Here is a 17,309-nt window from a genome sequence, read left to right as displayed (position 1 = left end):
TGGCACTAGAGGCTGGGGCGCTGTGTCCAGGCCTGGGCTAAGCTGCCTCTTGGCTGGCTTGGATGTTTGTTCGTACAAATCACACCAAATCAGGAAGCACAGAACCGGAGAGCGGCCGGTTGAGACCGACGGCTCAACTGTCGGGGTTAACAAAGCTGTTTGTCCTCCAAATATGCAGAGAAAATGGACGTTTTCTTTAAGCCGAGTAATTCTGAATTGAACAAATATGAACAGATAGGGCTTTATGGTGAACTACTGTAGCTTACCAGCTAACGGCCAGCAGACACATTCAGAAACGTGCTAGCACAAGTCAATCAAAATAGCTCCGAGCTCCTTCTATATTTTGTGTATTGCACTTTCACAACTCCTTTTTCATTTGTTTTCAGGATTGTACTTCATGTCAATCAATTAAACGTTATTAAAATGGGTGGAAAACATTTCCAAGCTAGCCGTCTTATTCCACTGTGTGGGGCTTGACTACTGCTACTTGTTTCAGTGGTTTATTAATAGGTGAAATCAGATACAAGATCAAAAAAAGTATAGATCCTATTGAATCGGCTTGATTGATTGTACAAGTTAGAAATTGAATATATTTGTCAGACATTTCTGATATCTGCAGGATCTGCTATTTCCAGGGATTGTTGTTTGATGCATTGTTTTTTATCTTTTGAAAATGTTTTCTCTCAATTTAAAATAGTTTAGTGCCTGTGAAATGCAGATTACTTATATGCGTAACTGAAGAAAAACAACTTTAGTGTGTGTACTTTTTGTCTGACATGAATAACAGATGCCACATTCTTGTCATTCTTACTTAGATTATCTTCAACTCAAAACAACAAAGCCCATAGCAACCAATTAGTGGCTGTATAGAGCTGTTAAGCGGAAGTGGCATACTTCCGGGACATGGGACCTCTCGGCTCGAAAAATTGCAACGGTAGTCAATGGAAAGAAATGTATTATTTTCTGGTCCCAGTCATGAAATGCCTTCGATTACACATATGTTTTGTATGGATTTAGATGGTATTTTTTCGTGCAAAGAATGGAACAATTTAGCGAGTAGAAGCTGGATATGGTCAGGTTTTGTGCAGAGTGCTTTTGTGGACTACAGCTCTTCGCTGCTCTTGACACTTATGATATACGTCACCACCACTCGCACCCGCTTAGCTCAGAAACATGGCTGTGTCTTTAATGCACTTTACCGCCTTCTTTCAATGACAAGACAAAAGTCTTCAGCGTGGCGAAAACCACTACACAAGTGGACATGTGGAGAGTTTCAATTTCTCGAGTGGGGAGATTGTTGGCGTTGTCCACGCCAGCCATTAGCATTAGCACTGTCAGTCGAGAAGTGGAGGGAATGTGTTGAGGTGACGTCACAGAGGCGACAAGACTTGTAGTTGTTCTCGTAACATTTTTTCAAAAGCCGTTAGACGAATAATCATACAACATACCGTCAAACTCTTCACATGAAAAATTATCATTTAGACCCATACAAAACATATATGTAATCCAAGGCATTTAATGACTGGAACCAGAAAATAGTAGATTACTTTCCATAGACTCCCATTATTTTTTTTTTCAGCCGAGAGGTCCCATGCCCCGTAATTCCGCCACTTCCGCTTAACAGCTCTATAGACGAAACTCAAGGGCTCACTTAACTTGCATGGAACAAACACTCGACAGGTGTTACCTTGGAAGTTATACATACTGTAAGGTATAAGAACTCAATCATTGGTACAAGGCTTTAGCAAATATATACCTTGCAAAGAGCACGCCATTAAAGTGCACTACTTAGCAGTACATTACATGTGGAGCATTGTGCATTGTCTCTCTCAATCTCTCTCTCACACACACACACACACACACACACACACACACACACACACACACACACACACACACACACACACACACACACACACACACACACACACACACACACACACACACACACACACACACACACTCTCTCTCTCACTCACCGTTACGCAGGCTCCAGTGGTGGTATCACACACAGTTAGAATGGAGATGTTCTGGGCTCGGTTCAACCACCTAACAGATGTCTTGGTCTTACTGATCCACTTCACCATGGTGACATAATGTTCTCTAAGAAAAGAACATTAGAATTACATTGGTTATTTCAAGTTATATCTGTATACTGTCAAGAATCAATAGTTGTAATTATATACTGTAAGTCACGGAGTTGCAGATTAATTGTAACACTTACTATAGGCTCTACATGTAGCTATGGTAAAGTAGGAAACAAATACACTGAAGATGAAAAAATAAAGAAAATAACCTTGGTCTTCTCCACAAAATCACTTTAATGTCAACCTGCTGCAACTGAGTACACCATTTCTATGTTAAGATTTGGATGAAATGTCACACTATTGAGGCAGAATAGTCATATACCGATGGTCAGCCCCATACAATACATTTCTACAAGTAGTGAAAATGAGACAATGTCAAACATATTCCTTTAAGTTGCACGACAGGTGATGACGCTTAAGTTTGACAAACACAATGCAGCTCCCATTACCGTAGTTTGAGTGTGTCTGGAGGCATGAGCTCCAGTGTGTGCGTCGGCCCATAGAGGTTGACCACATAGAGCTTCACCACAGGGTTGGGTTGGCCAGCCTGCATGTAGAACCAACAGGTTAGAATACAGACAAAAGCTTCACATCATGGCAATGGGGAATTCTTTATGCAACACGATGCAAATTGTCAAAGGTTTCTTATGATGTGTTGCACAACGCTAAAGCCAATTGGAATAAATCCTTTCGATATCTGTAAAAAAAACTTTTACTATTAAAAGCGCACATACTGTACACCTGGACTATTATACACATGTTGTTATTCAGTGATTATTAGAAGTTTTGTCTGACAAACAAAACAGCAATAATGGAAAATGTAATTGGATTGCAGTAATACTAGATGAATAAATGATCAGTCACAATTATAGGGAATTTGAAATCCATCATTGCCCTCATATAAATCGTTTTTAAATGAGAGAAATGTTAAATGCTGTGTGGTCCTTTTCTTTATCATTTCACCTGCAACAACTTGTTTTACTTTGTTTTCCTGTGATGCCTAAAATTGCAAAAAGGATTCACGGAGAGCCCAACGGAAAGATCGACAACAGAGAGAACAGGTGTTGCTTTCAATCAAAGGCAAGGAAAGCTGTTGTTGCTAGCCAACTAGTTTGTATGATCACTGTAGCAGTGTGCTGCATTCTGTTCCAAGTCGAGCCGTTTGGGAAAATTGTTCCCTCTTTCAGTGTACAGTCTCTGAACACTCTGCTCTCTGATAGTGGCGGCTCTACACAGACTCCAAGAGACTGAAAACAAAACCTGTGTGTCAAGCTGTGTGTCAAAATGTAAATCTCTGGTATCAAATTGTTACAATACAGCATGTGGGAGAAAAATAAAACACCACAACAGCAAAGTAGTCGTGGTAGTGCAATACCGTATGTTTTGAAAATGAACTGGTAATACTTTATACAGGACTTGCTCTATTGTTTTTAGCCTGGTGGGATCAGCCTGATCTCGCCAACTTCACATTTGTTTCTCTGCGACAGATCAGTCTGGCCTTTCTCCAATCTCCGTGGGGAGGAGCCTGGCCAGTCTGTTAGTGTGAGGCAGCCCCTGATTGGTTCATGTAGTCGTCAATCTGGTGTCCAGTCAGACAGGACCCACCCCTTTTTCCGTCCGTTTGGGTGGAAGGAAGCACCTGATTGGTTCTTGTTGTCGTGGCTGGATTGACGACTACATGAACCATTTAGGAGCTGCCTTCCACTCTAAGGGACGAAACTTAGGTCAGAAACACAGGTCCTGATTGGCCCAGGCATTTTTTGGTGGGCTCCTCCCCCATGGAGATTGAAGAAAGGCCAGACTGATCTGCAGAAGAGAAACAAATGTGAAGCTTCCAACGATCAGGCTGGACTCACCAGGCTAGATTGTGTATGCCTTTGGATTATTACTTGAATAATAAGTACAGGTTGTGTTGGTACATCCCTGGGTTACATATAAACTTAAAAGTTCTCTAAAACAGCCACTGATCATTTTGTTGATTTGTGTTCCTATGTATTGTTTCTCTTGGTCTGTTCTGTACATGTGATATCGATAGCAGCTGTGTCTGTCCCTACTCTGTCTGTTGCTACCTGAGTTTTTCCCCTGGTAAAGTTTTCTTCAGGAGAGAGGGTGTCTATATTACTGTACGGATTGTGAAGCCCACTGAGGCAAATGGCTATATTTGATACTGGGCTATGTATAAATAAAACTGATTTGATGTGATTCCCACAGAGGTGTGGCTGTGTGCTCCCGAGTTGCCAGTTCAGTTGGCGTGTGACACACTTAGAGCAGCTACTGCTAATGGTGCTATTTCGCCTACCAGGAATTAAAACCTGAATCTTGTGCTACGTATTTGCTAATGGCAATGTTTTCACATTTAAACTTTGCAGTAATATGGTGATACTTGTGTCTTCTAAATACTGTTCACCTTGGGGTAAGGGTACTGCTTTCCCTTGGGGTATGTCATGCCGGTGAAGCGAGGCAGAGCCATGTTGGGAACCAGACTGTCGTTAAGCACTAGGAAGGCCAGCCGCTCTCCATCAGGTGACCACCAGTGGGCCACATGGGTCTGAAGGATCTCCTCTGTTTGGAAGGTAAGACAGGATGAGTTCAATTATTTGAATGAAATCAATATTCCAATAAGGATCAATAAGTAAGATTTTGATAATATAAACCAAAATAATAAAAAAAAAAGTATCTGTCACAAAATCGCTTAAAGCTAGCTAAAGGGTATGAAGCTACGGTGGCCTTCAAGGACAAGAAGCTAGTTACTAAAGATGGCATCATCCACCACTGCCTCAAGTCTATCCACAATACCAAGTGGTGAAGTGAAGATGTATTATTTAGTTCTTTATTTTATAGTTCTCCATCGTCTTCCAACAGGTGCATTTCACCAGGACACCCACTTTATTATATAATAAAAACACATGGCGGTGCAACATGGAGTTGCCCCAAAACTTTTATTTTCAAAAGATTTTTCGCTAATTAAAACAACTTGCATACAACAAGTCTGTTCCGAAAAATGCAATTAATACTACACACTGTACCTTTAACTGTGTAGAATTTGGTGTGACTATGCATTTGTTTCTTTTTTGACACTAACACCAGGGGTGCCAAAATGTGTTGTGTTAACACTCAAATTCCACTCGATAAGATACATTTTTATAATTTGTTAACAGTATATTTAAAAAATAAAAATCTTCATAATAATTAAAGTTCAGATTCTATTGTATGTAAGTTAAAGGTTTAAATGTACTCTAATTGTGATTTAATAGAAAATGCAGTGTTAAGTAGTCCTTGCCTTGCCTTTTGTATAACATTTACATAATTTCCTTCTCTCCTTAGAGATTGGCCAACGCCATTAAGTGCATGCGCTGTTTGTTTAGTTTTTAGCACATAAAACGACTCCTTACACCCTGTGGGCATATATCTGCAATAAAGCAAACATTATGAATATTCAAACCACTAAATTGTACAAGGTAATGTTTCTCAACACAGGGAATGTATAGTTTATGGAAAGACTCAGTGCAGTTTCTCAACACATTACTAACTGAACTCAAGTTCCTTATAGGTTATAGTTCTACCAATCAGTCACCAGGAACCAGGAGCTTTTTCTGCCTTTAGACTGAATGCCAGTGAAGGAGAATGAGCTGTTATTTACCTTCATAGAGCCAGTCAGCAATCCCATTGAAGATGACCCCTTCCTTCCCGGAGGACGTTAGCCTTAGTGAGTTACTCTTGACGTCTGATTGATAGTAGATGTTATTTTCAAATATGTAGATCTGTAGAGACAGAGCACAGTCTAAATGTAACATTGCATGACAGGAAAAAAGAAATGCTGCAAGAGCGGAACACTTGTGCATAGCTGTGAAACCTTCCCTGTTCCACATTTCAGGCTTCACAACATTAGCACACAATCACTGGGTTAACTATTATTATATTAAATTCACACAGTATCTGCAAGGCAGTATCAGTAAGCCAGCAATGGATTGAACTACCGTACTGTAAAATGGATTATGGAAGTAAACCTGTTACTCCATCAAAGGCCTCAACAGTCAATTGAAATCCTCTACCACCTCTACTCTTATTAATTAAAAATAAATTTCGCTTTTTCAGCTATATGCCTGCAGGTTTTCATAACAGGGTAGTTGTACACTAGACATCTGTATATTTAGACATGAGTGTGGGTACCATCATCATAGGAAGGCATTCTGTTTAGTAATGAAAATATAATATTAATAATCAATTCTGTCAATGACATTATTATTCTTTGTCTCATCATGCTAAATATTTTGAACCAACATTTCTCATAAAGCTTTTTTTCTGGGATGTAGTCTTGCAGTGGATTCAGTAAATTACATTGTGTTTTTTTATTTTTTTTATATATATTTTTGGCATTTTTAAGCTTTATTAGACAGTACAGAGTTGAAATGGGGAGACAGAGAGAGAGGGGGGATGACCTGCAGGAAAGGTCCACGGGTCGGATTCGAACCCGCGACCACTGCAACGAAGGCCGGAGCCATTATGGTACGCGCTCTAACCACTACGCCACTGGAGCGCCCCACATTGTGTTTTTTTAACCTATATTTGTTTACAATGTAGCAAATTGGCACCATTAAAAATGAGTACTTTGCATTATATTATATATATTAGCAGTCCTATCCATTACGAGGAGAGGGCTACATACTTTCCCATAAAAACAAAACAATGCTGAACTTGGCTGACACATCTCACAAAGTACAAATACAACTTGTCCAACAATCTCTCGACATAACACAGACCAGAGACTGTCTGAGATGGAAACAGAATCTTTATTTGGCATTTTCCAGTAGCCAGAAGTATGTGGCCTTATGGGAGCTTACATAAAATATTAATTAGCAAACAGCCTCTCCATGCACTCGCATAACCCCACAGTCAGCAGGGCCGTCTGCTGTCTGGCTGGAAGGCATCGAGATATCATCAGTCCAGAAGGCAGTCAATGAATGTGCTAAAATCTTCAGAGAAAGGATTATTTAACAGCCATCGCTGCAAGAACAAAGCTCTTCTTTAACCCATTGATGACGGCTGCTGCGCGATGCCACATTGGCTCTCCTGCCTGATGCTGCGTCGCGCAGCATTATTACTTTATCTAATTTTCATGGCATTACCAGCATAGAATGCACTGTCATTGGTTCAATTACACATTAGGTGGGTTTTGTTGATTTTTTTAAGACCACGTGACCAACCAAAAGTTGTGTGGTTTGCCGAAAATCACGTCAATCAAAAAAAAATTAAATTGAAAAATTAAACAAAATAATAAAAAAAATACGCCGGCTATGTCAGCGACAGAACAGTTAGTGGCGTTTGGTGCGTAGAATCAAGGTCTACTATAGACTACTGACGAAAATCACACAACACATTGCATCTATTTATTAACAATATTTAATAATTTTCTAATTCATCTAATTTTGACGATTTTTAGAAATATTCGTTGGTTTGTAAGCGCTAAGGGAGCATGTTTAAATAAAACCTGTGAACCTTAACTTTTAAATGTATTTTATTTCATGTTTCTATGTGCTACACAGGCTTAGATATTAAGGTTTTGGTAGACTTGACAATTCGTACTATTTTTTCAGAAAACCCTCAGGCATTAAGGACATGCATCCTAGATTGCCATAGTCATCAATGGGTTAACATAAACGGGCTCATAACTGCACAATTGTACGGTGAGTACAATTAGCCATATGAGGTTTTATTACTGCAGGTTTGAAATTAAGCAAGTGTCTAAGAGATCTTGGCCTGGAAAATAGGAAATTGAGATTATTTTTTTATGTACAACAAAGACAGTAATTGAGACATCTTATTACATCTAGTTGGCATTATACGAAAAAATTACTGTTGTGAATGGGGAGGTTTCCAACTTCATATCAACTACAGCAACTAACAACTCTTTTAATGTACATGTGGATGTGGCCATGTAAATGTGTTCAGCAGATGGAGAAAGTTGGCAACTAGCTGTTGAACATGGTGCAGGATTCAGGAGCTTAAAAAGACAGATATTTCCCTCATGAGTTGGTGGAGAGTGACCAAAACAGAGTTAGAAGGAGAGTGAGTATCGGACGGACATTCATATTGTGGACAGACACAAACATTCCAAATGATTGCTTATTGTGCTATTTTGTTTGTTGGGTTTGTAAATTGGCAAAATGCATGAAACAATATGAAAAAAATGACTTCTGTTTAGCATTATATTCTACATACTCAACAAACATAAACATATTAAAAAGGGTTAGCATACCAATACCAATGTATGACTATATAATGCTTATAACTACAGGTTACTACAAAATAAGATGAATTTAAAAAAAAGTTATCAGTGGTAATTTTCAGAAAAAGGGCAAAACATTTACCATGACAAAAATAATGGTTTATCAAAGGTTCTGAATTCACTTATAATATCAATATCAACTGGAAATAAGTGGTTATCCTGCTCAACAGGTCCTCTTTTGTTTTGCTATGTGTGACTAATGCATTGCTTAAAAGGTGATGAACAGACCCATATTATTCTTGTTCGAAGCATACAGTAGCTTTCTGGCATCTTACTAATGAGAAAAAAAAATCCAAAGAATTGCTTGAAGGCTGATTTACACACTGTTTCACAAAACACACATGTCATGTCACTTTCTCAGAATATGCACTTGTAGCTAATGATGCTGTGCATGCCACTCCAGGGCTAGCCTTCACACCCGTCTAGCTCTCACCTCCTTATCACCATAATGAGTACCTACTACCTAATGGAGTCGTGTTCGATTAATGCGCACATATTACATGCTGAAATTATCACTATGCTTTAACCTTTTAGCTGTCAACATACAAAACACCAGCACATCTGTTCAGTGTAAATATGTATGAAATGTACGGAGGGAGAACATTTGCATTTAATTACATTATGAGTAGATTGGAGTTTGCAGCGCATGGCACTAAAAGCACAGTCTTTCGAGTTGGAAATATTGGTTTCGATTTTTCCGTAGAAATCCTCACGTCTGATAATGGATGGTGGACTCAGCTACAAATATGCTGGGGTTGAAAGCTACTTTATGGAGAAACTAAAAAAAAAATGTCTGTCCTAGCCAATTTCATTATTTGATAGAACTACTATGCCAAATGTATGAGTAATGAGTCTTCACTCCTGAATCGATTTGCATTCATTACTTGGTGAAGTTTAATATTATTCAAACTGTGTTTTTTTATTTAAGTATATCCTTGGGAAAATAAATATGGTTTCACACAAAAGTATAGTGAGCTTCAGCAGGAATGAGACAGTAATGAAGTAATGCATACACAGAAAGTACATGGTTTGATCATCATCGCTAACCATTCAATTAAGCTAATGCAGGCAAAGTAAGGCGGTGCTGAAAGGCATTGTTAGGTTGTGGAATGTCTTGTCTGTGTGTTCTCACCAGTTGTTGTGCTTGCGATCCCCAGGCAGCGTACTGCAGCACGGAGTTCACCACCTCTGGAGGGTCCAGCTCCCAAACCTCCCTGAAAGAAAACACAATGAGCAAGGCATCAATAATGTGGCAGTGGCTATTCAATTAATCATTATTAAAGGTGGAGTCAGCGATTCTAGAGATAGCTTGTTGTCAAAAGCACTTTTAGTCAAAATTTGTGAAGTACCTCCTCAAGATTTACTATCTGTCTAAATGTGTGCACTGGAAAAACAAAATCCAAAGCAAATTCACAGATTAGGCATTGTACACAAAGGGGATGTTAACAAACGGGACCCACCCTAGCTAGCAGCAAACCCGTTTACAGAGCCTATGGCTGTGAATAAACACTGGATTTGTTTTCAAAGCACACACACACAGACAGGTAATGGATCTTCAGGAGATATCCACTGATTTGGACAAAAAGTGAATTTGACAACACACATTCATCATAATCGCTGACTCCACCTTAAACAAAAATGTAAAAAAAGTTGATGGTTGAAAATTGTTTCTAGGACAGTCTGTCCCTGTGTTAAAATGGCCTGTGTTATTATTTGATGTCAAAGATGCTCTTGGTCCAGTTGAAAATGAGACACAAATATACAAAGAAAATGCCACTCTGAAAATGAAAGAATTGATCAAAAATCTCTAATCTCTCTCTAAATCAGTGGTTCTCAAAGAGCGGCCCGCGGGCCAATGGCGGCCCGCAGAAACATATCTGGCGGCCCGCATTGAATTATGAATTATAAAAAAAATAATCTAAACACACAGAGGGGATGCGTAACAGTACAGGGGTCGAAGCACTTAAATATCCCTCCTAATTGTTTATATTCATTCCCCAATTATTAATAATAACACCCCTACTGTCACAACTTCAGCCAGTATTTAGTTTGTTTTCATATGTCTGTTTTCCTGGTTTCCTTTCTAACTCTCATGTCATTTCAGACCCGGCCACTCCCTCCTGCTCTGCACTCCCTGTTAATTACATTCACCTGGTCTGCCAGTTGCCAGATTGTCAGATGTCCTAGTGTGTTCACCCAGCTTTCCAGCATTCAGATTTCATCCTGCCTGCCTGTTCGTGTTTCTACCTGTCTTTTGGACTTTTGTTTTGGATTAACCTTTTGCCTGCCCCAACTGGACTTGTTGCCACGCTGTTTTGCTACCTGGTTTGTCATCCACTTCCAATTAAACTTTGTTGCTGCACCTGAACTGTTTTGTGTCTTGCAATTGGGTTCTTGTCTGTCGTTTTCCTGAAACCCTGACACCTACAGTGGACCGTACCATCTTAAACTTGCCGACGTTCGGCTGGCCTCTGCCTCTCGTTGCAGACGGCTGGTCAGCCTCCCGCAGTGGTCCCAATGTAAGTTGTTAGATAGTGAGCTTGTTGTTTCTCACCTTCAAGGTGAATTAGATTAGTATAGGTCAAGTGTCTAAGGATGGATGCTAACATTATCTGGTTTATAACTCTTTTGCCTAAAGTTTAGCTAACATTAGCTAGCTGCTGATAGCCATGGAACTATCTGCCTTGTTGACTGCTGATAGCCCCTGTTTATTTCCAATGTATAGTGTCATAATAGTTAACACTGCTGCTGCATCATGAGTAGTGAGTCCTACAAAAAAACACTCAAAGCCCCAGTTTATTTCCAATGTATAGTGTCATAATAGTTAACACTGCTGCTGCATCATGAGTAGTGAGTCCTACAAAAGGTGATACGTTTTCAATGTGCAGAAAGTTTTGAACAATAAAGTAGAATAAATATTTGAATGCAATACAGAATGCCTTACTGATTTATATTCCATTAGATTTGCGTCAATGGGAGCTAGTTGTCTTTTCCTTAACATGTCCACCATAAATAAATACAGACGACACAAATTGCTGCATAAAAAATAACCAGAATGCACAAAATGAAGTGTTCGAACCTCAACTTTTTCTGGGGGACCCCCCCCGCTTTTGATGGGCCCCCCCCCCCATGTTGAAATGAAACCTAGTCCTTCATTTATTAATTACACATTATTGGATGGAGACCAATACATGTTAAATGTAAAGACAAAGACGCTGCCCATTGAAATTTCAGTTTATTTATTTTTTCTTCAGCGGCCCTCGGTCCAATGTTGGGTTCCTAAATTGGCCCTCAGCTATCAAAAGTTTGAGAACCCCTGCTCTAAATATATAAAAACCTTGAAAAGACAAATCCTATCAGACATATGAGCACTCAACCTCCATCACAACAAAATATAATATTGCTTTACATTGATAAAGTTTTCAGTTCATCAGCCAGAACCCTGCAGTCAGACTAGCCTGGGCTCATTGCCCAAGAGCAGTGGGGATAGTAAGTGAGCCAAGTCTATTTATTCAAGTTTCTACTTTGTTGTGTGCTAGAATTAATAGGTGTGATATTTCTTGGCCGGCTTACGAACACAGTCAACAGCAGCAGTGGCTGTGAAACACAGTTCTTGGAGGAAAGTAAAGTAATTTAATACCCTTAGCGTATGATTGACCCAATTTTCGTCAGACTAATACGATATACATATTTTTAGTATCAGAATGACTTACACTTTCTGAGGGTATTATTAACTCCAGTATCCAAATACATATCCATTAATCCACTTAGAAATCATAGTAAATTATATGCTCCTTACAACTTCAGGAAGTGTTTATGGCTACTTATGCATACTACTTTTTAAATTAACCCATATAAGTACGGAAGAGTATTACCACACAGTTTGCCTCACAACACCTGCTGAGGAGAACAAAAAAAGGCTTACCGTGTGTGAATGTTGTAGATACTATAGGAGGCCATGTAGGAGTGACGGTAAACCTGCATCAATATAAAGACAGAGAGAGAGAGAGATTAAAAGATGACTGTCTGAAACATTGACCAGAGAAGCAGCAGTGCCTAAGATGATGACATCATGACAGAAAAATTAAGGCAAGAAAGGTATCAAACAAAAACAGTTTTCAGCGATAGAATCTGTAGACAATGCAATTTGCATGGTTGACAGCTGTGGGACGAGACATTTTAATTCCATCTATCGCTGAGTGCCTCTGTGCTGAAAGCCCGGGAGAGACAGAGAGACACATAGGCATTTAAAGTGACAGAGGGGTGCATGTAAAGCTGTCTGAACCCCCCCCCCCTCCCACCGGAGGAGCTGTGGCTGCCATGATAATATACAATCTGACCGCAGTTGGTGATCGGCCACAGAAACATGCCCCATTTCTGCATCTCCTCAGGAAGAAGACTCTTATATATTCAGCTCTGATACAAAGCAGTGGAATTGATGACAAGAGGCTACTTTGACATGTGATTCTTTACTACTGAGGCAAAACCTCAGGCACACCTGGTTTAAGCCGGGGGCATTTTGTATTTCTATTATTAAATTGTGCAATTGTCTAGATTGATAGATGGATGGAGAGAGAATGAAAATAACAACTCTTTGGACCCAGAGAGGGGCATGTTGAAACAGGAAATTGTGTTCCCTTAACTGCTGCGTTGTATAGGTGTAATAGTGAGCATCCCATCCATGAAGAAAGGGCCTTTCCAGTCTTGTAGGGCATACTTCAATGCTGTCAAATATGCATGGAAATAATGGAGTTGAAGCAGGACTTGAAATGAGCTGTAGACTTGAACAACGATAGGGGCCCTTGTTGATGAATGACTGAAGCTCTTACCAAAATAGCAATGACAAGCAAGCATGAGTGATGACGAAGGCACATGCAACATTGTTCTATTTTTCCATCCATTTTCACAGGGTAAAGTAATGCTTTAAAAACTAGTCGTGTGTGTTAGTAATGTTGAAATCCTATCCATGGCAGAGCTCACATGTTGACAGCTAACAACCTCGAAGCCGTTCAACAAGAGAGGTAAATCCACAAGAAATAAAAGACTACAACCAGTGATATTAATAATGCAGCTAAATAAAGTTAGCATCCCAACAAACAATGTGAAAATGCAAGCAACTATACAAAAGTAAAAGCTACACCATATGGAATTATGTGCCTGTACTTTCACAAAGATATGCAAAGAAATGTAAATTGCTGAAAATTCCATCAGATTCAAGGAGCCTTCATTCACAAGGCAATCGTATGCTTCCAAACAGTCTAGATAAATTAGCTATCAGCAGCTTTTTATTGTGCTGAATGCTGTAACATTGAGAAGTATTTTGCCCCCAAGTGGCAAACAATTTTTAATTCTCCCTGGTACACCTTGAAGGGATTGGCCAGAGGCTACAACAGCTCTCCATCAATATTGGAAGACATTGTCCAAGATGGAGTTTATTTTGGACCATTCCTTCAGGCAAACTTTTTTTTTCTTCCTTTTCTTTTTAGAAGTGTGTTATGGCTGCTTGAGGATTCCTGCTTGAAGACTTAACTTCCTAAATAATTTGTAGGACTGGGATATTGCCTGACGGACCTAGTGTAAAAAAGATGTGTATTAAACCGTAGCACTGTAGTGTAGATAAAAACTGCATTGAAGGGACCACAGACAATGCTTGAAGTATTCAAGCTATTAGTTATTATTTTCATATGTGTGCCGCTGACCGTTTGAGAAACTGCATTTGGATTTGTTAAACAATGTGAGTTGGAAAAAATACTCCTTTGTTGTTCATAGATGTAGGTTGAAGAAATTACTTTACATTAGATCAAGCAGTAAATCAGTGTGTCTATGGAAGCAATGGATCGAAAAACTATATTAAAAGTTGGAAAGTCAACTCTGGTGTGGTTCGTTTGAGGTGAGAACGTGAACGGACTTAGTCGGACACAACATCTGGAAGCACTGAGTATTTTGGGACTAAACGAGCTCCCGTAGCCATCTATGCTATGCTTTACGGGATGAGTAAAACAATCTACTTTCTTTAGTTTTGCAGCATGGAAATAAATAAAATCAAGACACATTTGACCAATGAGAGACAAGAGTGTTCTGACTTGGCTTATGCCGCTGCATTTTGGTTCTTCACCAACTGAATCGGGTTACATGATAGCTGTGGAAGATAACCGAACCGGTTGAATACCGAAACAAAGAATTAGTCTTGCATCTGGTGCAAACCAAAGAAGCAAACTATAAGCAGACTATCAGGTGTGACACCGCCCTTTGTTTTTTTAGCTGCAGCAGGCATATGTTTTCAAAAGCTTTTAAAGCTCCACATTTTAGCGCCAAGCTAACATGGACATATTAGAAGGTTCTCAAAAGCTGGGGCAGACCAAAACAGAGCTGAAGGAAAAGTGAATATTGGACTCACATTTGCCAGGTAAAAAAAAACAAGAACGCAAGTTTTGCTTTGCATCTGCAGGATGTGTAAAGTTAGAGGCAAACAATAACTTGTTAGAGATGAGAAATAATTACAATATGCTACAACTCCGATAAATGTGAAACACTACTAACAATATCAGGTTTATGGCCAATTGTGTGTGGTGTCTAACCTCTACAGAGAACAGAGTATATAAGTATAGTTTTCTCCAAAGTACAAGTCTAAGAAATTAAACAGATTTAAATGAGGCTTATTATAAATACATTATACAAAGACTACACTAAGGCTTTGGATTCCTGCCCAAGCACCCATGAACGGCCCATAACAATAAGCTGGGACATCAATAATGCAGACTCTTGTTCATAGTGAAAGTGAATTACTGTGTAGAGAGGAGGGGATGCACAGAACTCCAAATGTCTCATATCGACTTCATGCAGAACATAAATTCTCAGCGCTCAACTGAATGTACTGCAGACGACACAGGAGTTGAGCTTGCCTAATAAACATTTTCCAGCCTTATTACAAATATCCCACTGTGTTGTGGCAGAACTGTGTAAAACACTGATTGCCCAAGGAGCTCAGACACATTTCTCAAACTTTGACAGACTGAAGCTCCCTTATTTTCTGCCACAAAATGAAAAAAAACATCCACAAGCCCCACAGGAGTCCTCAAATGAACATTTCAGCAATACTCTGTAAAGCTCACATGGTGACCTTTGTTGCCAGCACCATTATATATATAAAAAGGTTGTGACATTTTCAACACTCAAATACAACAGCAGCTGTGAAGATGAACACAATGTACCAAAAGCATGGGTACCAAACAAAACACAATGTTATTCATATTACAAGGTTGATCTTTGAAAGGACATACGTATGAGCTCTGACAATATGACAACCAAGCCTTCGGAAAACCTTTATCCTTTTGAATCGCTTCCAACATTAAACCAAAAAAAAACATTAAACTTGAGGATTCATGATTTTCCAAAATGTGTAAATACAACCTAAAGCAGTATGTATCTGTCAAATGGGTGGTCCTCTTACTTCCCCCCTTTATTTTTCATTAACTGTGCTAGATTCCAAGGGGCTCGCGCAAATATTGCTATGATGTTCATAAATATTTAACTTGGAGATGGCAGCTTATTAGTTTATCTAAAGTCACACCATCCAGCTAGTTTAGTTGAACTAAACACATACTTGAATGGTGCTACTACAGATGTGGCTTCTCTTCCTTTACAAAAGATCAGTGTCTCACTACAGTTGTTACCTTGAAGAGCACTTCATCCAAATGTACTGATTTAGTTATAGCTGACAATGAAAGCAGTGGTACACCACAGCTAAAACCGCCCAACCTAAATGTGTTTCTGGGTTGCTCAAGCCTATACAAATATGAGGAAAACGTCAGGAAATAAAAAAAAATATGAAATATTTTGCTGCGAGGAACTGGATAGAAAATGGAATCAAAATGCACTGTTCTTTATCAGTGGAAAACAGTTTTCCTAATTTCAGTAGAATCGGATAGGAATCTGTAGCCCTCTGAAATATGGTATGTGACTATTGTATGAAGTAAACATTTAAGAATCAACACTTTGTCATTTTAAAAATAACTTAGCATCCTTGTCTGTAATTGTGTAAAGTAATCCGTGTTATCAGAAATGTCTCATTAGAAATGTGTCTTCTAGAACATAACCCAAAGCTGCTTTCACTATAGCTCACCCTAGTGTGTACTTTATATAGATATATAATACAGATTATATTGTGTCATACATAAAAGCACAACAACATGTGAGCAACACGGAAAGCACAGACACTTAATGAGTGTTTTGGGATGTCAGCACATAAAAAGTGTAACTCCTGTAGTCTCCTGCTAGCAATGCTTGGCATCAACCCACTTGAAGGAGAAAATCAATAGCCTCATGGGAGAAGCTTCCTGGACAGATCCAAACAGTGGAAAACATGTTGCTACAAATGGCTACTACAGAATAACAAAGCTTTGTTTCTATATGATATATGACACGGTGCAGCATCCTGACAACATTGGGTTACCATGGAAATGTTGCCTCTGGGTACATTTACAGAGACAATGACATTTTTAAAGCACCTTTGTGTTTGTTTCCCAGCACTATCCTCCCATTATAACGGGCCCTTTAAGAGGCTTTGACCAAAGATGCACCATTAGTGTGGTTCTAAGATAACTTGGGTTAGGGGGTTAGAGGAAATATTTCATCTTCATTCCATGGTCCTGGGTTATTCTCAAAGACTCAAATGTCAAACTTTAAAACGGATGATACTGCGTCACCCTCTGCTCTAATTTGAGAAAAGTACGCACAGGGAAAAATCCAAAGATCTTTCTGACTCTAATTAGATAGGATATCTCACAACAGTTTTGACAAGACTTCCATTTTGACAGAAATAACACTAATTAGCTTCTAAATTCTTTTTTTTTAAAGATAATTTTTTCATTTGACAATACGGAGTTGAAATGGGGAGACAGAGGAAAGGGGGGGGGGAGGAGACATGCACCACTGCA

General features: G+C 39.2%; 1 protein-coding gene across 1 annotated transcript in view; it reads right to left on the bottom strand.

The window, feature by feature from the left end:
* The window catches only part of dpp10 (dipeptidyl peptidase like 10), a gene marked incomplete at its 5' end in the record, with an annotated part of 93,254 nt that overhangs the window by 18,697 nt on the left and 57,248 nt on the right, over nt 1-17,309 (bottom strand). The window contains 6 exons of the mRNA XM_080037577.1: nt 1,980-2,103; nt 2,537-2,634; nt 4,495-4,649; nt 5,728-5,848; nt 9,506-9,587; nt 12,299-12,351. Coding sequence (XP_079893703.1) covers nt 1,980-2,103; nt 2,537-2,634; nt 4,495-4,649; nt 5,728-5,848; nt 9,506-9,587; nt 12,299-12,351 — 633 coding nt within the window. The remainder of the gene's footprint in view (nt 1-1,979; nt 2,104-2,536; nt 2,635-4,494; nt 4,650-5,727; nt 5,849-9,505; nt 9,588-12,298; nt 12,352-17,309) is intronic.

The sequence above is a fragment of the Ammodytes marinus genome, assembly GCF_949987685.1.
Source record: "Ammodytes marinus genome assembly, chromosome: 12".
Classification (NCBI taxonomy): domain Eukaryota; kingdom Metazoa; phylum Chordata; class Actinopteri; order Uranoscopiformes; family Ammodytidae; genus Ammodytes; species Ammodytes marinus.
This window is presented reverse-complemented; position numbering and strand designations above follow the sequence as displayed.